General features: G+C 39.4%; 1 protein-coding gene across 1 annotated transcript in view; it reads right to left on the bottom strand.

Annotated features, from left to right (window-relative positions):
- MYRIP (myosin VIIA and Rab interacting protein) overlaps nt 1–17,525 on the bottom strand; it is a 207,314-nt gene that overhangs the window by 48,510 nt on the left and 141,279 nt on the right. Inside the window, 5 exon segments of the mRNA XM_036404897.2 lie at nt 1,478–1,627; nt 3,177–3,257; nt 3,574–3,671; nt 4,919–5,002; nt 6,641–6,777. Of these exon segments, the coding sequence (XP_036260790.1) occupies nt 1,478–1,627; nt 3,177–3,257; nt 3,574–3,671; nt 4,919–5,002; nt 6,641–6,777 (550 nt within the window).

Raw genomic sequence — 17,525 nt, 5'->3', positions numbered from 1 at the left:
GCAGATGGCCAAATTCATTCGTGTTCCTTACAACACTCTGGGAAGACAGTTGGAACAAATGGTGAAAAATGTGGCAAAAGACTCTGTACAAAGAGGTGGAGTGTCCTTATAAAATACTGTACACATCTGGATCTCTAGTACTGACTGATGGCTACAGAGGTTTTGAAGTTGTTTGCACCTTAGTGTGACATTTCTGCTTCTCCAGTATTTTCACAAAGTCTACTATTACTCAAACCAATGAGCCTCCCTCTGGCAAAAAAATCAGGAATAAATTGTTACTTCAGAAATTTCAAAATGTATTGAGTTCAAAGTTAAGTTTCCAAATGCAGAACAGGCTTCTGGTATAATGACTGAGGGTTTGAACAGCATATTTCTCTGAGTCCTGTCCTTAGGAAATAAACCTCATTTGAGACAGACACAAAATTATCTCTCTCTCTCCTGGCCTTTATATTCCACAAACAACTCATCTAGGAGGGACAGAGCAAAGCACTTAAATCGTGCTCACCCTAAGTTGCGATCACTTATTAACAGTGGGACATTACAGGCTGTACCCCTTCATTTTGCAAATAGTTGGAAGACTAGGATGCAAGTCTGTATCTCAGCAACTCTGGCCCACAGTCAATATTCTGGCATAAATCTGTTCTCACTGGGAGTGTAAGTGAGCAAACTTAGCTGGGAACTAGGACATAGCCCATGTTCAGTTCTGGTGGTTCTGCTTAGCGGGGGAGAGGTGGTTACTGGAAGAGCAGCAGGACACTTGGGAGCAGCAGCTTAAACCACAGTGTCAAAATGCTCTGGAACTAAATCATCAGTCACTGTATTCCCTCTCTGATTGTCAAAGTGCTTGTCCAAGCCTACAGCTTATTTTCACTGCTTTTTACTTGCTGCTCTCTTAAAACTGTTACTAATGCAGCTTGTCAGATTTTCTTCAGCTTTATAGCAGGAGATAAAGACATTGTGCTAAGAAATAAATGGAAGGAGGAAACACTCTTTAGTGTAAGACATAAGTGGTGCTCTGCAGCTGAGTTTCCTTTTTTGTTTCTGGTGGTGGCTGTTTCCTGTAAGATGGCTAAGGAGAAAAAGAAACATTACAGAATCCTAACTTTATACAAGAGAACATAACAGTCAGTGAAGACTTACACAAAAGTTAAGTGAGCAGAAAAACTGTTTTGAGGAATAAACACTGAAGCATTGAGTCCTTGTAGCATTCAAATCAAGCAGTGAGACTGCTCATATCACAAACTTAGTCCTCCCCAGCACAGTCACCAAAACAACACAATGTCTGTGATGTACCTCCATGGCCCATGGGATGTTAGGAGAGCATGCAGCTGAGTGTCAGCTTGTCCAGACACAGAATTAATGCTTGTTCTCGGCAAGTCTCTATGTACCATTCCAGGCAGCAAGTATATTTATCCATGACTGCAATCTTCTGGCTTTGTGCCCCAGAAAGCAGGGATAGCTGTGCAGTGCCACTCACCCACAAGGTGTAGGAGCCCCTGCGGCTCCCTGGGAATGTCAGCATGCTCTGGTCCGAGACAGCGCCGGACGCCAGGCCGCTGCTTCGCGATGGCGGCCATTCCAAGTCAGCCTCAGCCTGCTCAGGTTTGCTCTTCTGCTTCTTTATAATCTGCAGGGTAAGGGAGAAACGGGGTGGGAGGCGACAGAAAAATGCTGCTGGGGAAATACTGTCTGAGCCATAAGGGGAAGATCTAAATGAACCCCATCTTAAGGCAAGCTCCCCAGGAAAAGCATTTGACTTTCCTTCTGCTCTAGCTCCAGCTCATGCAACTACTTCTCATCTGAAGTCCTACCGCTTGCAAGCACAGAAGCAGCAATGCAATCTATAACAGTGCCTGTAGGAATACCAGAGGTGAATTACATAAACATAGAAACCTGTTGCTACAGTAACACTTTAGCAGCATCCAAGTGTCAAGTATTTTCTCAGACAAGACTTTTTGCCAAGAAACATAAAATACTAGATATCAGGGGAATTTCAAAGGCTCCCATGACATGCAGACACGTTCTAGTGACAACAAAGAGGTCTAAGGTCTCTAGACACTATTTTTATTTTTGAAAATCTACACCATCTTAAGACAGAGAGAGCTCATGTCTCCCTACACTGACAGATTATATCCTGCTACACTTCATTTCCACAACTGAAATATATCTACATTAGAACATTATTCTATGGCATAAAAGATCTTGTTAGGCAGCTCTTGACAAAAACAGTAGTAATTCAAGCTTGGCTGAGAGAGGCTCTGGACTATGAAACACTCGATAAACAGACTTACTTGATAGTCTAACGTCACCCTTAAAAAAGAAGGCAGATTATTTTCCAGTGAGCTGCTGCTCTTCTGGCTTTTCTTGACAGTAATATAAACAACATGTTCCTCTTCTGGTGTGTGATCCACACACTGTTAAATGCCACAGCCTATACAGAGATGTGGCACCTAGCTTACTTCACATGGAAGGAGACTAACTTAGCAGAGTGGTTACTTCATTGATCACAGGACCTTAACAGTGCTCTATTCATGCTCATCTTGCCTTACTCCAAACTGTCCAGACAAACTCAAGGGGTATTTTTTCCCACTAGCCCTCCACTTTCATTCTGCCAACCATGAGCTTTGCAGGGAGAAGAATGAGCTTTACTTTAAAAGCCACAAAATTCAGACACGCCAAGGGTTATGTGATTTTTTAGCTTCTCTTGCACAGCATCATTAAGAGAATTCTGTGTTAATGATTGATGTTGTTTTCTTTGAACATGTTGCAAAGTTCAGTAGAGGGTATGGTCAGGTCACTAGCAAACTGTATCTTTTGGGAAGTGATGTATATGGTCAAGAGCCATACCTCTTGACATTAGAAAACTTTGTGCCTGTGGGGAAGTGAAATACAGATGTAAAATTCCATCAAACAAGGACCTTCCCTTCAAGAAAGGGCATCACAAACCTCAGGGAGTGGTACCTCTCAGCTTTGAACATGTAGGACATCAGGTTAGGCACTGGATTGATCTTACTTATAAACTGATGACTGTCAGACATAGCTGATGAAGCCGACACTGTCGTAGTTAATTTACTTTACTTTCTACTTTGGTGTCATTCTTTTTGTTGTTAGCAGTGTTTCAGGTCTAAAACATTGTGTTTTGGACATTAAACATAAGGGGAAAAAGCATGCCATACCTTCTGCACAATGGTTGTGGCCAGCTCTTCTATGAGGTCCTCCTTGTGCTCCTGCAAGTAACAAGCTTCATTCTGCTTGTCCTGCATGAAAACGGATATCTGTATTTGCTAAAATCACATAAAAACAGCCTTCCCACAAAAAATGTATAGACTGGGAAATGGGTAATATGCCCTATTGGCACTGTGGGAAGAAATGACAGGCACTTAAAAGTGCACGTCACCTTCTGGAATGCAATGTCCATCTTGGATACCAGTTCCTAAAACCCATGCCCAACTCCTTGGGTATATCATGAGACAGTCACTACTTCATCACGTTTTCGTTTATACCACTACCCAAATTAAAAGAAACATGATTGTCCTGTTTAAATTAATACTTTTTTTTTTTTTAAAGTGTTACCAGGCTGTCACTGTAGGTCTCTGCCTTAGAAATAGCTTCTTCCACTGCTTCCTCTGCAACACGTAAGGCCACAGCAAGGGTATCCATCATGCTGTGTCCTAGATGAAGAATAAGATAAAATACCATGTTCTTTATATATGCACATTTTGCATAAAGAGCTCCAAAATTCAGACTCATATTCTGGACACATATTCAAATCTTAAATTGTTCATGAAAAAGTTATTTCCTCAATCCATAAATATGCACAGTGAAATAAAAAAGACAGAGAAATTTGTTGCAATCTCTAAGTTTCTGCTTAAATGTAAATCTTAGATAAAATAAAACATGATATATTTTATGTTGCTTATTTTAGACTGCAGCAAAATAGTTTGGAGGAAATAATTGAAAGAAAATTTGTGAAGGTCCTATAAGCAGGAACAACAAAATTTAGGAAAGAGAATGAAAAAAATATATGAGCACAGGAAAGGAAATGGGAGGGAAGTAAAAAAAACTGATGTAGTATATGATAGAGATAATTCATGCTATTTATGTATAAAATATTGTAAAATCCAAGCTATGTCTTTGACCACCTGGCTGGGAGCAGAGTCTTATGTTTATTCAGTTAGTTCCCAGAAAATGTTAAGATGTTAAGATAATATCAAGTCTGTTAACGTATGAATAAAACCTTCCCACTGACTTCCCTGGAATGTCAGGGCTACTCGCAAGGGACCTGCACCTGGGACATTGCATCTACCATAATGAAGCACTGGGCACCACTCTGCCGCATGTGACACTCTGCTACATGTGAATGCAGACTCTTCTGAAGTGTTCAGAAAACCATCTGGACTCACTTTTGTCTATTCCTGCACATGTATGGTCCCAGTTCTACATGTGAAGGGACACAAAGGAACATTCGGTCATCTCTCCTCAGGCAGAATAAACTGTATAAGCTCTCTGTATGAAGCAGTTGGGGTGAACCACCGGGGAGATGCTGACACTTTGTCGGTCTGATCCAGGTTCACCCAGCGCCAATACCGGGGTTGACGCTGCCTTGGCTGTGGTGGTTTTCTTCTCGAAATTCTATTTTGTTAATGATCTAATAAATCATTGCTAAATTTTCCTATAAATTTGGTTTCCGATTTGATCATTTATAACTGATCATTAAGAAAATCACACTAGAATAGGCATGTAGTAAGTGTAATGCTGAAGCAAGATGTCCCAGCATGGTACACAAGAGTCTTGCTGAATGATTCAGCCAAAACATTGTTGGACCTGTGGACAAGGCTTCCCAGCACTCTAAGCTACTTGCCCAGTAATTCAAAATGTAAGGACTACTTTTCAATCAAATGAGGTTTTAGCAGCATACCTTCTGTCTGTTGGTAGAAGGTAGAGTCACTGCCACAAATGCTTCCTTCATTCTCAAAGCTTCCTTCATACAAACTTCCTTCTGCTAAAAAGGACAAAATCATGTGTTACTATAAGAAGCACCCATTAACAACCAAGGCATTATTAGATTAGAATATTCACTCAAGATATGGTGGCACTGCACACAATGAGGGATAACTGGAAAATTCCTCCTAGCTGTTGCTGTTGGATAAATCATGACTGCAGCAGCTTTTGTACAAAACATGACTGCTTTCATATCAAAGACTTCTCATTCATTTTGAATAGAAAAACTATTACTACAGTAAAAAAGAAAAAAAGAAGCTACCAGGCATAAAACTTACATGGCAGAAGTTAAGTATAGGGAATTTGACTTTACTATGACATTTGGTGTAGAAATAGATTCTATGTTTTAAAGGGCAATGCTGTATAAATAAAGCAAAACCCAGACACCTATACTAGTATTTATCTTCAAAGGGAACAAAAGGTTTACCTAAGAGTCACAGGGATAGCAGAAGAAAGTTAGCAATGACATTTAGACTCAAAGGCCTTCCTTAGAAAGGTCCCACCGAGAGTGCATATGCCACTGCAACTCATCATTGCATTGTTCACACTTCCATTCAAGCACCCATTCACTGAGACTATGGCTAAAAAAAGGCAATACATCATATAAAAGTTGGGGAGCATTCCTGGCCACAGTTTTTACTTTCATTGTCCCACTTGTGTCCTAACTGAAACAAGATTTTCTTGTCCTCACACAAATTTGTTCTCAGTTGTTAAGGAATCTTCTCAAGAAATGCAAATTTTTTACCCGAAAAGGAAAAACAGTATTAAATCACAATTTAATAACTAGGTTGCTTGTTCCTAGAAGCTTTTATGTCAATTTTCATAATAAACACTTACCATCCTATACTTACCATAAAAAGACAAAGGAAGGACTATGGAAAAGTAACAGTCTCTTTACAAATTTTGAAAGAATTACAAGAAGAAATTATCAGGTTCAATAAATCCAGTGAAATGCCAAATATTCAGCTAGTTGTGTTCTAAGTAACTTGCTGAATTTACCAGTATGACACCAAGCTTTACTTCTTCAAACCCATTTTCTGACTCCAATCACTCTTCTTATGGGGTGGGGCATTACAAGAGCATAGTTAGGAGTGAATCGTGTCATCACTTAAAAGGTTGATGGCAATACTTTATCAGTATCTTTTACCTATTTACAAACATCAGTACAAAAATAAAACGTGGCTAGTTTCAGATCCTTAAGCATGCAAAACTCTAAGTAAGCAAATGTCAGTTTTGGTCAACTTGGATACTGAATGTATCTCATGTTAATCAAATTTTGCTTCAAACATTGCAGGAATATGCCTATGGTCAAATGTTGAATGCAAAATTATTTTATCATTCTTTGACTACTCAGAACTGTGAAAAATGTGGGGACACAAGCTAGAATACAAACTGCAATTTACTTTATAGACAGTTCTTCTGTATCAGTGACATAATTAAGATTAAACATTGTTTGAATTCTTAAACAGCTCTCTAGACACTTCATACTTTCTCTCTCCACTCAGGTATTTCTTTCACAAACAAGAAAATTGTGTTTTAAAAACTCTCTTGAAATAATCTCAGAATTTCCATTGTCTCAGCTTCTGTGTTAAAGCAGACAAGAATAAATCTTATAAGAAATCAACACAGCTGTTCTTACCTATTGCATCAGGACAAAGTCCACTCTCCAGTCTATGCTTCTTGTACAAGTTCTTCAGGACCTTGGCACTTCCAAAACACTTAAAGCGGCTTTTGACATTATTATAGTACCAATCCAGAGACTGGGTCCTTAGGAGCCTAAAACAGAAAAATAAACTACATATTTGGAATGGTTCTACAACAAATAAATGTGGGAAAAATATTTTAGGCCTCAGATCACAAACCTATTAATTTCTGGATACTTTCTTTATTTGTACTTTGCAAGTGTCTGGTATACTACAGCAAGGAAAAAACCCATTCACTTATGGTTAAGCCATAAGTAAATATCTTTTTCACATTACTCAAGGGTTTATTTGGTTTTGGTACTATCAGATGAGATTGTCTCAGCTTTTACATTATAATGCTCACACTACAACCTCTTATAAAATACAAACAAGCCTTGAAACAGCACAGGACTTAAAAACAGCCTTCATTTACAGAAATTTACAGATAATGTAAGAACACAAGCCCGTCAACGTGCCACAAAACCCCTTCATTTACATAAAAATACATCACTGCTTTTATCCGGGGAAAACAATAGAGCAGACAAAGCCTAATAGAGGACCTCAGAGCAGAATGAGCTGAAGTTTGCTTTCTCACTTTCCACGGGAAGCTTCACTGACAAAAGTAATTCATCTTAACAGACTTGTCCCCAGAGCTCAGACTCTTTATAAAGCCATGAGATACTGGCAAGCTCTGTATTGTTTCCAGTGTGGCATGTGGCAACTTGCTCCACCTGCACCTTCAGCAGTGCATGGAGAGAACCTGTGCCACACTCCCAGGCAAAAACAGCCTCAGGTGACTGCAGGGAAATCCACTGCAGACCTGTACATTTCCTACTGAGGATGTCACTGGGGGGGATCCTAGAGTTCCACCTATAAATTAAAGCTGATTTATTCTTAACAGCAGATTTAGGAGAACAAAAGGCTAAAGTCAGTGCCCAGTGTCAATATGTGAACCCCTAAAGAAATTGTGTCACCACCAGGAGGGCCAGACTCTCAGCATTTCCAGACTTCAACATATATAGATGATTTAACCCCATTTTTTAAACCCATGGCCATGTTGAAAAACAAAATAAAATTACAGTCTCACTGTCACCTTTACATTTTCCTTCAGGGACTCTGAACTTTTCTTTGTAAAGTGCAAGGCAAGAGACAATGAAAACAATTTTTGTTTTGTCACCTACTGACAGACTAGAAATGTAGTTCTTAATCAGCACCACCAAACTTCAGGAGATTCTCAGTAACCAACAAACAAACATGCTGAGCCTGGGGGTTCAACTACGTGTTTCCAGTCTGAATTCAGACTTTTAAGATAAAAATGAACACCCACTTCATGAAAAGCAGAACATCATGATATAGTCCACTTGTCTGTCATCACCAGAAAGTGCTTAGTAGCAAACACCAGCAGTGGGAAATTAAAAATAAAAATCACTGAAGCCTATCGTCTTCAAACTGTGAACCCTTAAAGTTTCATTAGCTGCTCTACAGAAGACAACTGAAGAAAAAGCTCATAATGGAATAGAAGTCTATTTTTTCTGCATTCTGTCTCAGCAATTAGATGCAGGAGAGATGTTTACAGATAATATTAGAATATTAGCCCTTTAATATCTATTTGCAGTAATATCGCAAGCCTAACTATGATTCCCAGGAGGCTGATTAGTTCCAATATTCACCACCGTACAAATATTACTAACATGTGACATGGGCAAAAATCCTTTGCTGGAGTTTTTTTTGGAAAACATCCTTACATGTGGTGCAGAAACGACTCTGATGAAACAAAGTATCCAGAGCACAAACAATGGGAAGCATGCCTTGGTCTGTCTGTGAAATAAAGGGTTTCTGAATCCCTATAATGTTGCCACTAAGAGATCTGCTATGATGCCTGTCCAAGTCCTGACCCACTGACCAAAGCTTCACTGTGGTGCAGTGATGAATCTGAATGGAGGAAAATTTCTCTCCCAAACCTGCAATTCTTCGGCGTTTTGAGAACCTGCCTCCTTTGTGGGCAGGAAACAATTGCTCTCATATAAACTACATCAGAATACTGTCTTCTACTTCCTGAATTTCATTCCCTTTTGAACCTGACAGGGTAAGATTTCAGTCAATAGCACAGAGTCACAATCATTATGAAGGATAAAACAACATGACTGGTTGGAACTGGCTTAGCAGGAGCTATTGACTAGAAAGGATGCTCTTCTGCCCAGTAAATGCAGTGTTCTCCATGCTGTCCACAAAAAAGTATTGCAGCACCAACACCACTAGGGGACTCACAGCACTGGGAGTCCTCAAATGCATTGTTTTAGGGCTTTGAAGATCCTTACTAACTCCCTCAGCATATTTACCAAGTAACCTCAGCTGCACCAGCTCAAAATGCTAAACTTGTCATCTTGGAAGCCAAGTAGACCCAGTTCTTAATATTCAGACAGAGTGACAAGATTAAAAAAAAAAAAAAAAAAAAAAAAAAAAGAAGTGAGTCCCCTGTCTTTGAATGCTCTGTGAGTTAGGATAGCCAGTTATGAATGCTGACCTGGCAGCTTGGGAAAACAAAACATGTGATTCATTGCAAGCTTGCTTCCTCATCTTTTTCCCTGTGTCACCATGTTTTTCTGGGTTTGATCAATACTTCTTGTATAAAAGCAGAAAGCTAACAGCACTGATTTCTTGATGAGGTGAGAATGCTTTGCAACTAAAACAGGTTTTTTATTTCTAATGATAACATTTTCTGTATGTGAGCTTTGGAAGAGTCAAAAGGATAGAGATTATATATCTCAAAGCAACCATGAAAGGAGATGCTTGCCTCTTTGTACTAGTTAATCTGGTGTAAACACAAGGATTTTTTTATTTCTTTTTTTTTTTTTTAGGTTTCCTCGTTGCTGCAGGATTAACACATTGTGAGTAATCTAATCATTTCATGCTTCTCTCCTATGAGCTGGAGAGCTACCAACACTCCAAATCTATGCCTAGGTCCTGAACATGTTTTATAACAGATTACAATGCCTCCTCTAAAGCTTTTCAGCCTCTTAACTTTCACATAAGTCACACTGTCCCTACTGATTCCTCCTACGGAGAAAGGATTTGGAGAAGAGAGAACTTCTCTTATAGATACTAAAATAAAGGACTCACTCAAAAGAGAAATAAGAGCATTTTCACCTCATTTCAAAATCCTTTAATGCTGACCTATATTTTAAAGCTGTTTCCTGCAAAAGCGGTCCATGACTCCGGAATAATGAAAGTCTATGACAGTGCTAGCATTAAATTGTTGGAATGAAACACTTCCCTTATTAGCCTTAACAGAAAGTATGTAAGTTCTCTCTGTGAAATAAAAAACTCACACTTAAAGGATATTATTTGTCTGAATTTAAAGAAGCAGGACTGCTTGAAGCCATTTTTTGCTTTTTCTGGGCAACAAAGACCGTTCTGTCTTTATTGAAAAATAGCTTTAAACACTAAGGACATTATTTATGTTATATAATATTGCCACGGATTTGAGTTGCATTTTGAAGTGCTTTTGGCAGAGGAAAATACTGTGATTTTAAAATTCTGTCTTATTAGAAAGTGTGAAAGCCAGGAAAATGCTTTTGATTTAACATTAAAACTTGAACAAGTACTATAAAGCCCGTCCTTTTTTAGTACCACAATGTCTTTGTCTTAATCAAGCAGCACCATGAGAAGGGATAAGCCCATTAAAATCTTTACAATTTTTTTTCAATATACTTCTCACCTGAAGCACCCAAATAGTAAACTTCTAGCCTTTCCTTCAGGAAAAAAAGTACACCAGCTGTGTTGGGAAGTGGGGACATGAACGACCTTCCTCATTATCAGTGATGACCAGAAGACAATCACATGAAAGACATCACTCACACAGTACTCAAAACATAGGAGACTCTTTAGTGTCTGATTTACCACTTTAATTCTTTTTTCTTCTAAAAAGTTGAGAGGTTTTACTTGGTCTAAAGGCAGTATGAAGCTTCTCCAAGTACTTTTCTCTAAAAGGTAGAACCAATTTAATGTGTATGACCTTAATCCCTATTCATAATACAAAAAAGTGTTTTACAACAACATTTTTCCATGTTTTCATTTTCCCATGAACTCTGTGAGAAGTTTCCCCCCACAAGATGAACTAGTCACTTACTGAGCTGCAGTCTAGTTTCTCTAAGTCAGGACATACTTCCTGAAATCTTACAAACACTTCATTTGTCAGGGTGAACACATAATCACTTGGATTTTCCTTGTACTGACTTTCACTGGAAAATGAAGCCTCCTTTTTTTAGTTTTTCATGCCTGCCTTAAGAGATCTTCAATAGTTTTGTGCTGACACTCAGTCCAGTAAACTATTCTAGTCCCTCAAATGGCATCCTGTGCTTCTCCTACTGTGCCCCATAACCTACTACAACATCCAGCCTCAGGTCACTCAAGATCTGCATTCAGCAAGTGATTAGTTTCACTCAGGAATGGAGCTGCTTTACAATTCTTGGACTTCTTACTTTTGCAGATGTGACAATTTTTTTAAAATTAAGAAAATTTAAAAGGCCAATCAAACCCCTCTCTGAAATACAGGACTATGCACGTGTCAGAACTGCTGATCTGTGGAAAGGCTCCAAAGCACAACACAACCACATCAAACTTAAGAAATACTAGAAATGCAAATTATCAGCAGAAGAGCAACATCAATGTTTAGTTTTCACTCTTTGAAAGCACTCCCAGGGCTCACTGAACTGCCTGGAGGCTCAGCAGGAGCCAAGTGATGGAGGGGGTGGGAGCCAGGATAAGACTGACTACTGAGCTCTGTCAGAGCTGGGACACTGGTGGACATGACTCCCCCAGCGCAGACCTGCTCAGTCAGATGCTGGGCTGGAGAAAGAGCCATGCTGCAGTTAAACATTCCTGCCTTTAACCCTGATGTTCCCCCACAGATGGGTGACTGCTGCTGTGGGATTGACATCCTTGAAGCCTTGGTCCCTCCTGGAGAGCTGCACATCCATCTCCCCCTGGCTGCAGTAGTGCCATGTTATGCATCAGTGCTCGGGAAACTCCAGCTACTACAGACTAAGCTGTGACAGGCACGCTGCCTGTCACAGCCCCTGCCACGGGCTCTCTCCCTGTACTGACTCACACGCAATATGAAGCTCAAGGCCTTTGTTTCCATTTCCCAGCACAAAGTGGCCTCAACCTGGTGCCCCAAGAAACAATTAAGATTTAACCTGTCACTTCTTATTTACTAGTTTTGGAGTAAAATTGCCTTAAATTCAACATCCTGAACTACTGTTTCTCTGCCAATAGCAATATTTGGTTTTTCCTTTGGGCTGATACTTTAGAGCTTGTAATGTACTGCTCGTTATAAATTGTTGAATTAAAGGCTTTCAGTTTCTTTCAGTTTCAATGAAATCAAACCTACTTCCAGGTTCACCTTCATTCCCCTCAGGATGAATCATTATAACACATGAATATCCTACCAATGCTCCGTTTTTTAAAAATCAGACTTAAAGCCCCACATATATTGAGAAAGTTCAGCACGCTGAAGCCGTAAACAGAAACTTTGGCCAAGCTCATGTTATTTCAAGAGGGCACTTCCCTGATTGTTTTGCATCTATCCCCTCCTTATGAAAGGCAGCTATTCACACAGGAGAACCAGTTCCTAATCATTTATCCCAGCAGACCATTGTTAACTCTTTGTGACACTTCCTTCCCAAGCCTTAAGTCGAAATCCAATTTATTTTCTTCTTGATGGCATTCTTCAGGTCACCCATCTCTCAAGAAGTGCTGTTCCAGAAAATGCCTTCCTCCAATTATCCACAGCAAAGGGCTGCACACAGATTACACTGTGACAGGTCAAAGTACAGCACACTGAGCCATGCAGGTGTGTCACAGGAAAGGGCACAGCAGGGCACAATGAATTCGCTGCTGTGCAGTCAGCAAAATCCAAGTAACAGCAGAGGGGAGACTCTCTTGAGTCAAAGCATCTACCCCAGAATGAAAACTGTCTATCCCACTGAAAACATCATCTGTCTTTCTCACAAGGGGAAGAAAACAACTGTCCATGTCCCTGGCAGTGAAATCAAGACCTTCCTGTGCAGCAGACATGAACCTGGTCCAGTAACTGCTCTGCAGGTGACAGTAGGTTAATTATTCAGAGAGCTCAACCACCAGGACAGTACCATATAGTGCATTTCCTAAAAAACCACATCCTTCTAACCATTGAGAAGTTCCCTGCTCCAGTTTGGGTTTTAAATGTCAACGTGGAGCAACACACAGGAAATAACAAATTAAGGTTAGCAGAGAGGAAACAAAGATTTGTTTGTTTAAAAAGACAGCAGTATGTGCAACCCTCAAATTGGTCACTGTCTCCTTTACCTCTGAAATCAGCAGTTAAGAAGTTGGATGAGGGAAACAGAGTAGATTTTACCCAGAAAACCTACATATACTTCATGAATGGAAGAAAGACAAAAACTTGTGACAAGTTTGCCTAATGCTGGTTATTGAGGGAAGTATTAAAACCTCTACCACCCTGGCCCTTTAAACCAAGTCTCAGCGCCTTTCCAAAGGGACATGACAAGGACTGCTCACAGCAGCATGTGCCAAAGTGCAGGAATCACTTGCTGTGTTATGAAGCAGGCCACAGTAAGTGACTGCTGGTTCATAAAAATAAGATACTGAGTCATACTAGCTCAAATAAAAGGCTCACCTAGCCTCGTACTCTGTGTCTGGCCACTGGAAATGACATGGAAGAGATGGCAGGAAAGCTCCTGTAAGCAGAGACTCTGCCTTCAGCACACTCAGCACTGGTCAGTTCAGTATTCTGTTCTTGACACTACAGCAACCAAGGCCTCAAAAGACACATATGGATGGACTTACATTCCATAAATTTAGCCACACTTCACCTGAATCTTGGCATACTTCTGGCCCACTCAAAGCTCTCTGACAATCAGAGTCTGCAGTTACTTGCCATATAAGGATGCTTTGCCTTTCTTCACTTTAACATCTACCTCCTAATTATCTGGATGCCCCATACATGCCCTGTCATGAGATGCTGCAGCAAAGCTGTGTAACACCAGCATGCAAAACTGGGGAGAAAGCTTTAGTGAAAATACAGGCATTGTAGAACAGCTGAGGAAAACCAGCAAGTAATGTGCTGGTTTCAAGTTGAGTTAAAGTTTGTGGAGAATCACATTTCCCTCTACTGAGTAACATTTCAAAACTCACTAAAAAAGCAGAAATATCTTAAATATGTGGTATGCAAAATCCACAAACCCCTTCTCCATTCACAGATGTTTCTCTGTACCATAGGTTTTTCACTTATATGCCCAGTGGTAGACTGATCTCATCTACTCTGTGTTAAAATAAACCATGAGATTGCTGATCCTTAAACATATAATTCAATTACTGGACAGTAACCAGTATGAAAAAATCAGAAGTCAAGCATGTGCCTCTAACAGCCTTTTTGAAAACTAGAATGGAGAAGATACAGCACCCCTTGTGATAAGAAAATCAGACACTTAGCCCATGTTTTATTAAATAAAAGAAAAAAAGAGAAAGATTGATTGATATTTGTAATCTTTGTGCTAGTCTTTCCTCCAGTAGGAAAACAGACACAAGAGTAGAACATGTCAGCGTTTAACTAAGCTATTTTGCCCTGTATTTTCCCTGTGAGGCTGTAGGTCAGGATTCCCTGGCTCACAAATAAGTGTGTATTTGACATATTAACATGACCTGCTGCTCACAGAAAATATGTTTTGTTCTAGGGTAACCCAAGTGAAATACAGATTTTGCAGCAGTTATTAAAGTCAATTTTTAAAAAGAAGAGGGTTTTCAAACCCAGTGGTTCACTGTAATTTAGCTGACTATAAACTCCAGGGGTGACAACATGATTGTGGAGAGCTAACAACAGTTACAGCAGTGACCTAAGAAGGGGAAGGACCTCTCTTCAGGCATCTACCAGCAGTAAAAGATGTAAGAGGCCACATCCAATACAGCTCCTGACATTATCTCAGCAAGAGCTAATAAAAGTTTGCCATAACAACATGCTTATAAAGATGTTTGCCATGTCTTACAGCCATTATTGAATGTTCTTTCCCCATTTTTGCCCTATAAAGTAAGCCTCAATTAACTGATATTTATTTATTCAGAGCTGACTTGTGAACTGTAAAGTTCAAAAGGCTGCATTGCAGGGGAGCTTGCAGAGAGCTTGCAGTACAAGTTACTGCTGCTTTCACGCCACTCTGGCAGAGCCCTAGGCCATAAAAGCAATGGGATCACATTCGTGTTCACCTTGCCCCCAAACATTATGAGCTATACCTCTATCACTCCCAGCAGATATACAGGCAGCCTGTTTGTAATGACTGCTGATGCTGCAGAGCTCCTCAGCCATCCACCAATGATTTCCTATCCTAATGCTTAAAGGTTTTCTTAACATTTAAGCTGAACCTTCCTTGTTTCTATTTAAACAAGACAGTTTAAGATGTTTGCTCTTTTCCTTTCTCCTTTTTTTTTTTTTTTTTTTAAAAGGCTAATGAATCCTGTTTCATCCCAGATCGTGTTTTCTAGTCATTCAATCGTTCCTACTGTTTCTCCCCCTGGGATGAATAAGAAAATAGCCAAGTGGTGTGTATGGTTCTTTAAACACAGACCCAGAACAGATAATCTGAGGCCATACCAGCACTCCTTCATGAACACCAAATATGACTGTAGGGATGTGACTCTGCACAGTGCAGTCCCAGTGGATGACGTCCCACACTGAGAGCACCACATATGCCACCCTGGTCCTGAATCGGGGCTCAACAATGCCATGAGTTACTCATCCCTCAAAGTCTTGCTGATACTTGAGCCACAGAAATTGCCAACTCTATAGAAAGAGCTGGTCAAACTAAGTGAAGGCTATTTTCAATCCACCTGTTCTTTAAACCTGTAATTACATGGATGACACTTTCTTAAATGTCTCTCACTGGCACTCAGTTGTCAACACCTTGTTACTGATCAGCAAATGATTCTGCCACATAGGAGAACCATGAAGCCCGTCCTTCACAAGGAGCCTTATGGTCATATCCTAACATTACCAACTCCACCTGCACAAAAAGCCCAGTTCTGACTCTGGCTTTCACTTCTGGGTTGCTATGTAATAATCCCCAGATGTTACTGCCAGCCACTGTAGATCATTCAGTGGCCAAAACCAGTCTGTAGTCCTCATCACCACAGGTGTAAATGCAAAGAGAAAACTTGCCCCTTCTTTTCTCAGCCCTTCTAGGTGTTTCATTCAATGCCTGGAAATTTCTTCCTCACCACACTGCCTACTTCAGAAGTATTTCCTTCTTAAGCCTTTCATTAAAATGCAGATCTTTGCACAGCTCATTAATACTACCTGTCAACCCAGATGAAAATTAAGTAAGTAACCACTGAATATTTGAAACTGAAGGGAAACAAGTCCAAACCACTCTGTAAAAGCTGGAACACTCAGCTACTGCACAAATGAAACATTCCACATGTTCACTTCAAAGTGCTTTTTTCAGGATTCATTCCTGACATTTGTATACGATCTATGGAATTTATGCATGACGCAAAAATCATAAAAATCAAAAAATATTACCTCTGAAACAATTCTTGCCCCTTAAGAAATTTCACTCAGAAATTTCATTTAATGTAAAATTTTTGTTTTGTTTCTTTCCCCCCCCCAATCTTTATTTGCAATAAAATACATTTTCAATATCACAGTATTTTTCAAAGGAAAGGAATTTTACATCCTGGCCATCTGGTACCAGATACTTTCCTAGGTAAATCATAAGAATTAATCAATACTGCATCATTAGTGAATTTATGACACTCCCAGGCACACAACATGCTAAATCAAAACGCAAATAAACACAAATCAAAACAAGTTATTACAGCTACACTGAACACACATATATTGGCTGTCCCTGTCATATTTGTTTCTACTTGCTACAATGCATCAGTCTAATTTTTATTTCAGATTTCTGAAAGAAGACACACAGAAAGAACAAAAATCCACACTGACAGTACCTCAAAATGAATGCATCCTGCTGCTTTTCTTAAGAAACAACAACAGCAACAGATAATCATAAATTCTCAATTGGAGAGACATTCATTTCCTGCTGTGCTATTACTACAAATTTATCCTTTGCACCTACCTACTGAAGTGAACAAAAATTCATACAGAAACCTTATGTAAATAAACTTCTGAATGCAGAGAGCAACATCAACACACCCTCAGGAACATCTGCTCATTGAACTTTACATTCATGCTACTGAAACAAAAGTTATTTATAGTCAAAATACAACTGAATATAAATGGCTAAGAATAAATGCACCATTCATCCATCCACATGAGACATGTTTTCCATAACCACAGCAGATACTAAATGAAACTACAGAGCATAAAGGCACTTTGATTAGTTACTCAAATTACCTAAGTGAAGGCTTTTCTTGCTGTAAACTTCATTTTTAATCCACAGATTCTTGAAAAACAGCTGAAGAACATTAAAAGTAAGGTCGATGAAGCATAAAAATTTTCACAAAAGAGATACAAACTCTGCCCCATCAGAAAAAAAATACCAGAGGATAAACCATGCAAATTAATTCTGTAATCCTGATTAGAAAAATACGCAGGGCTTTTAATATAGAGCTCAAGAACACCAAAAAGATAACAATCCTCTGCTGGAGGGTCTGTTTCTGTTCTTATATTTGGAAAAAGCTGTGAACAAACAGCTGTGAAATGCCAGCAAAGATGAGAAGATTCATCACCACTCAAAATCAAAGAGAAAGCTGGGCTCATTGCAAGATTATTTAGGGAAGAAAGAAAAAAGGAAAAAAAAAGTGAAAAATAATTTACAAAATATT

The sequence above is a fragment of the Molothrus ater genome, chromosome 1 (genome assembly GCF_012460135.2).
Source record: "Molothrus ater isolate BHLD 08-10-18 breed brown headed cowbird chromosome 1, BPBGC_Mater_1.1, whole genome shotgun sequence".
NCBI classification, from domain to species: Eukaryota; Metazoa; Chordata; class Aves; order Passeriformes; family Icteridae; genus Molothrus; species Molothrus ater.
Note: the sequence above shows the minus strand (reverse complement) of the source record. Positions and strands in the feature narration are given on the sequence as shown.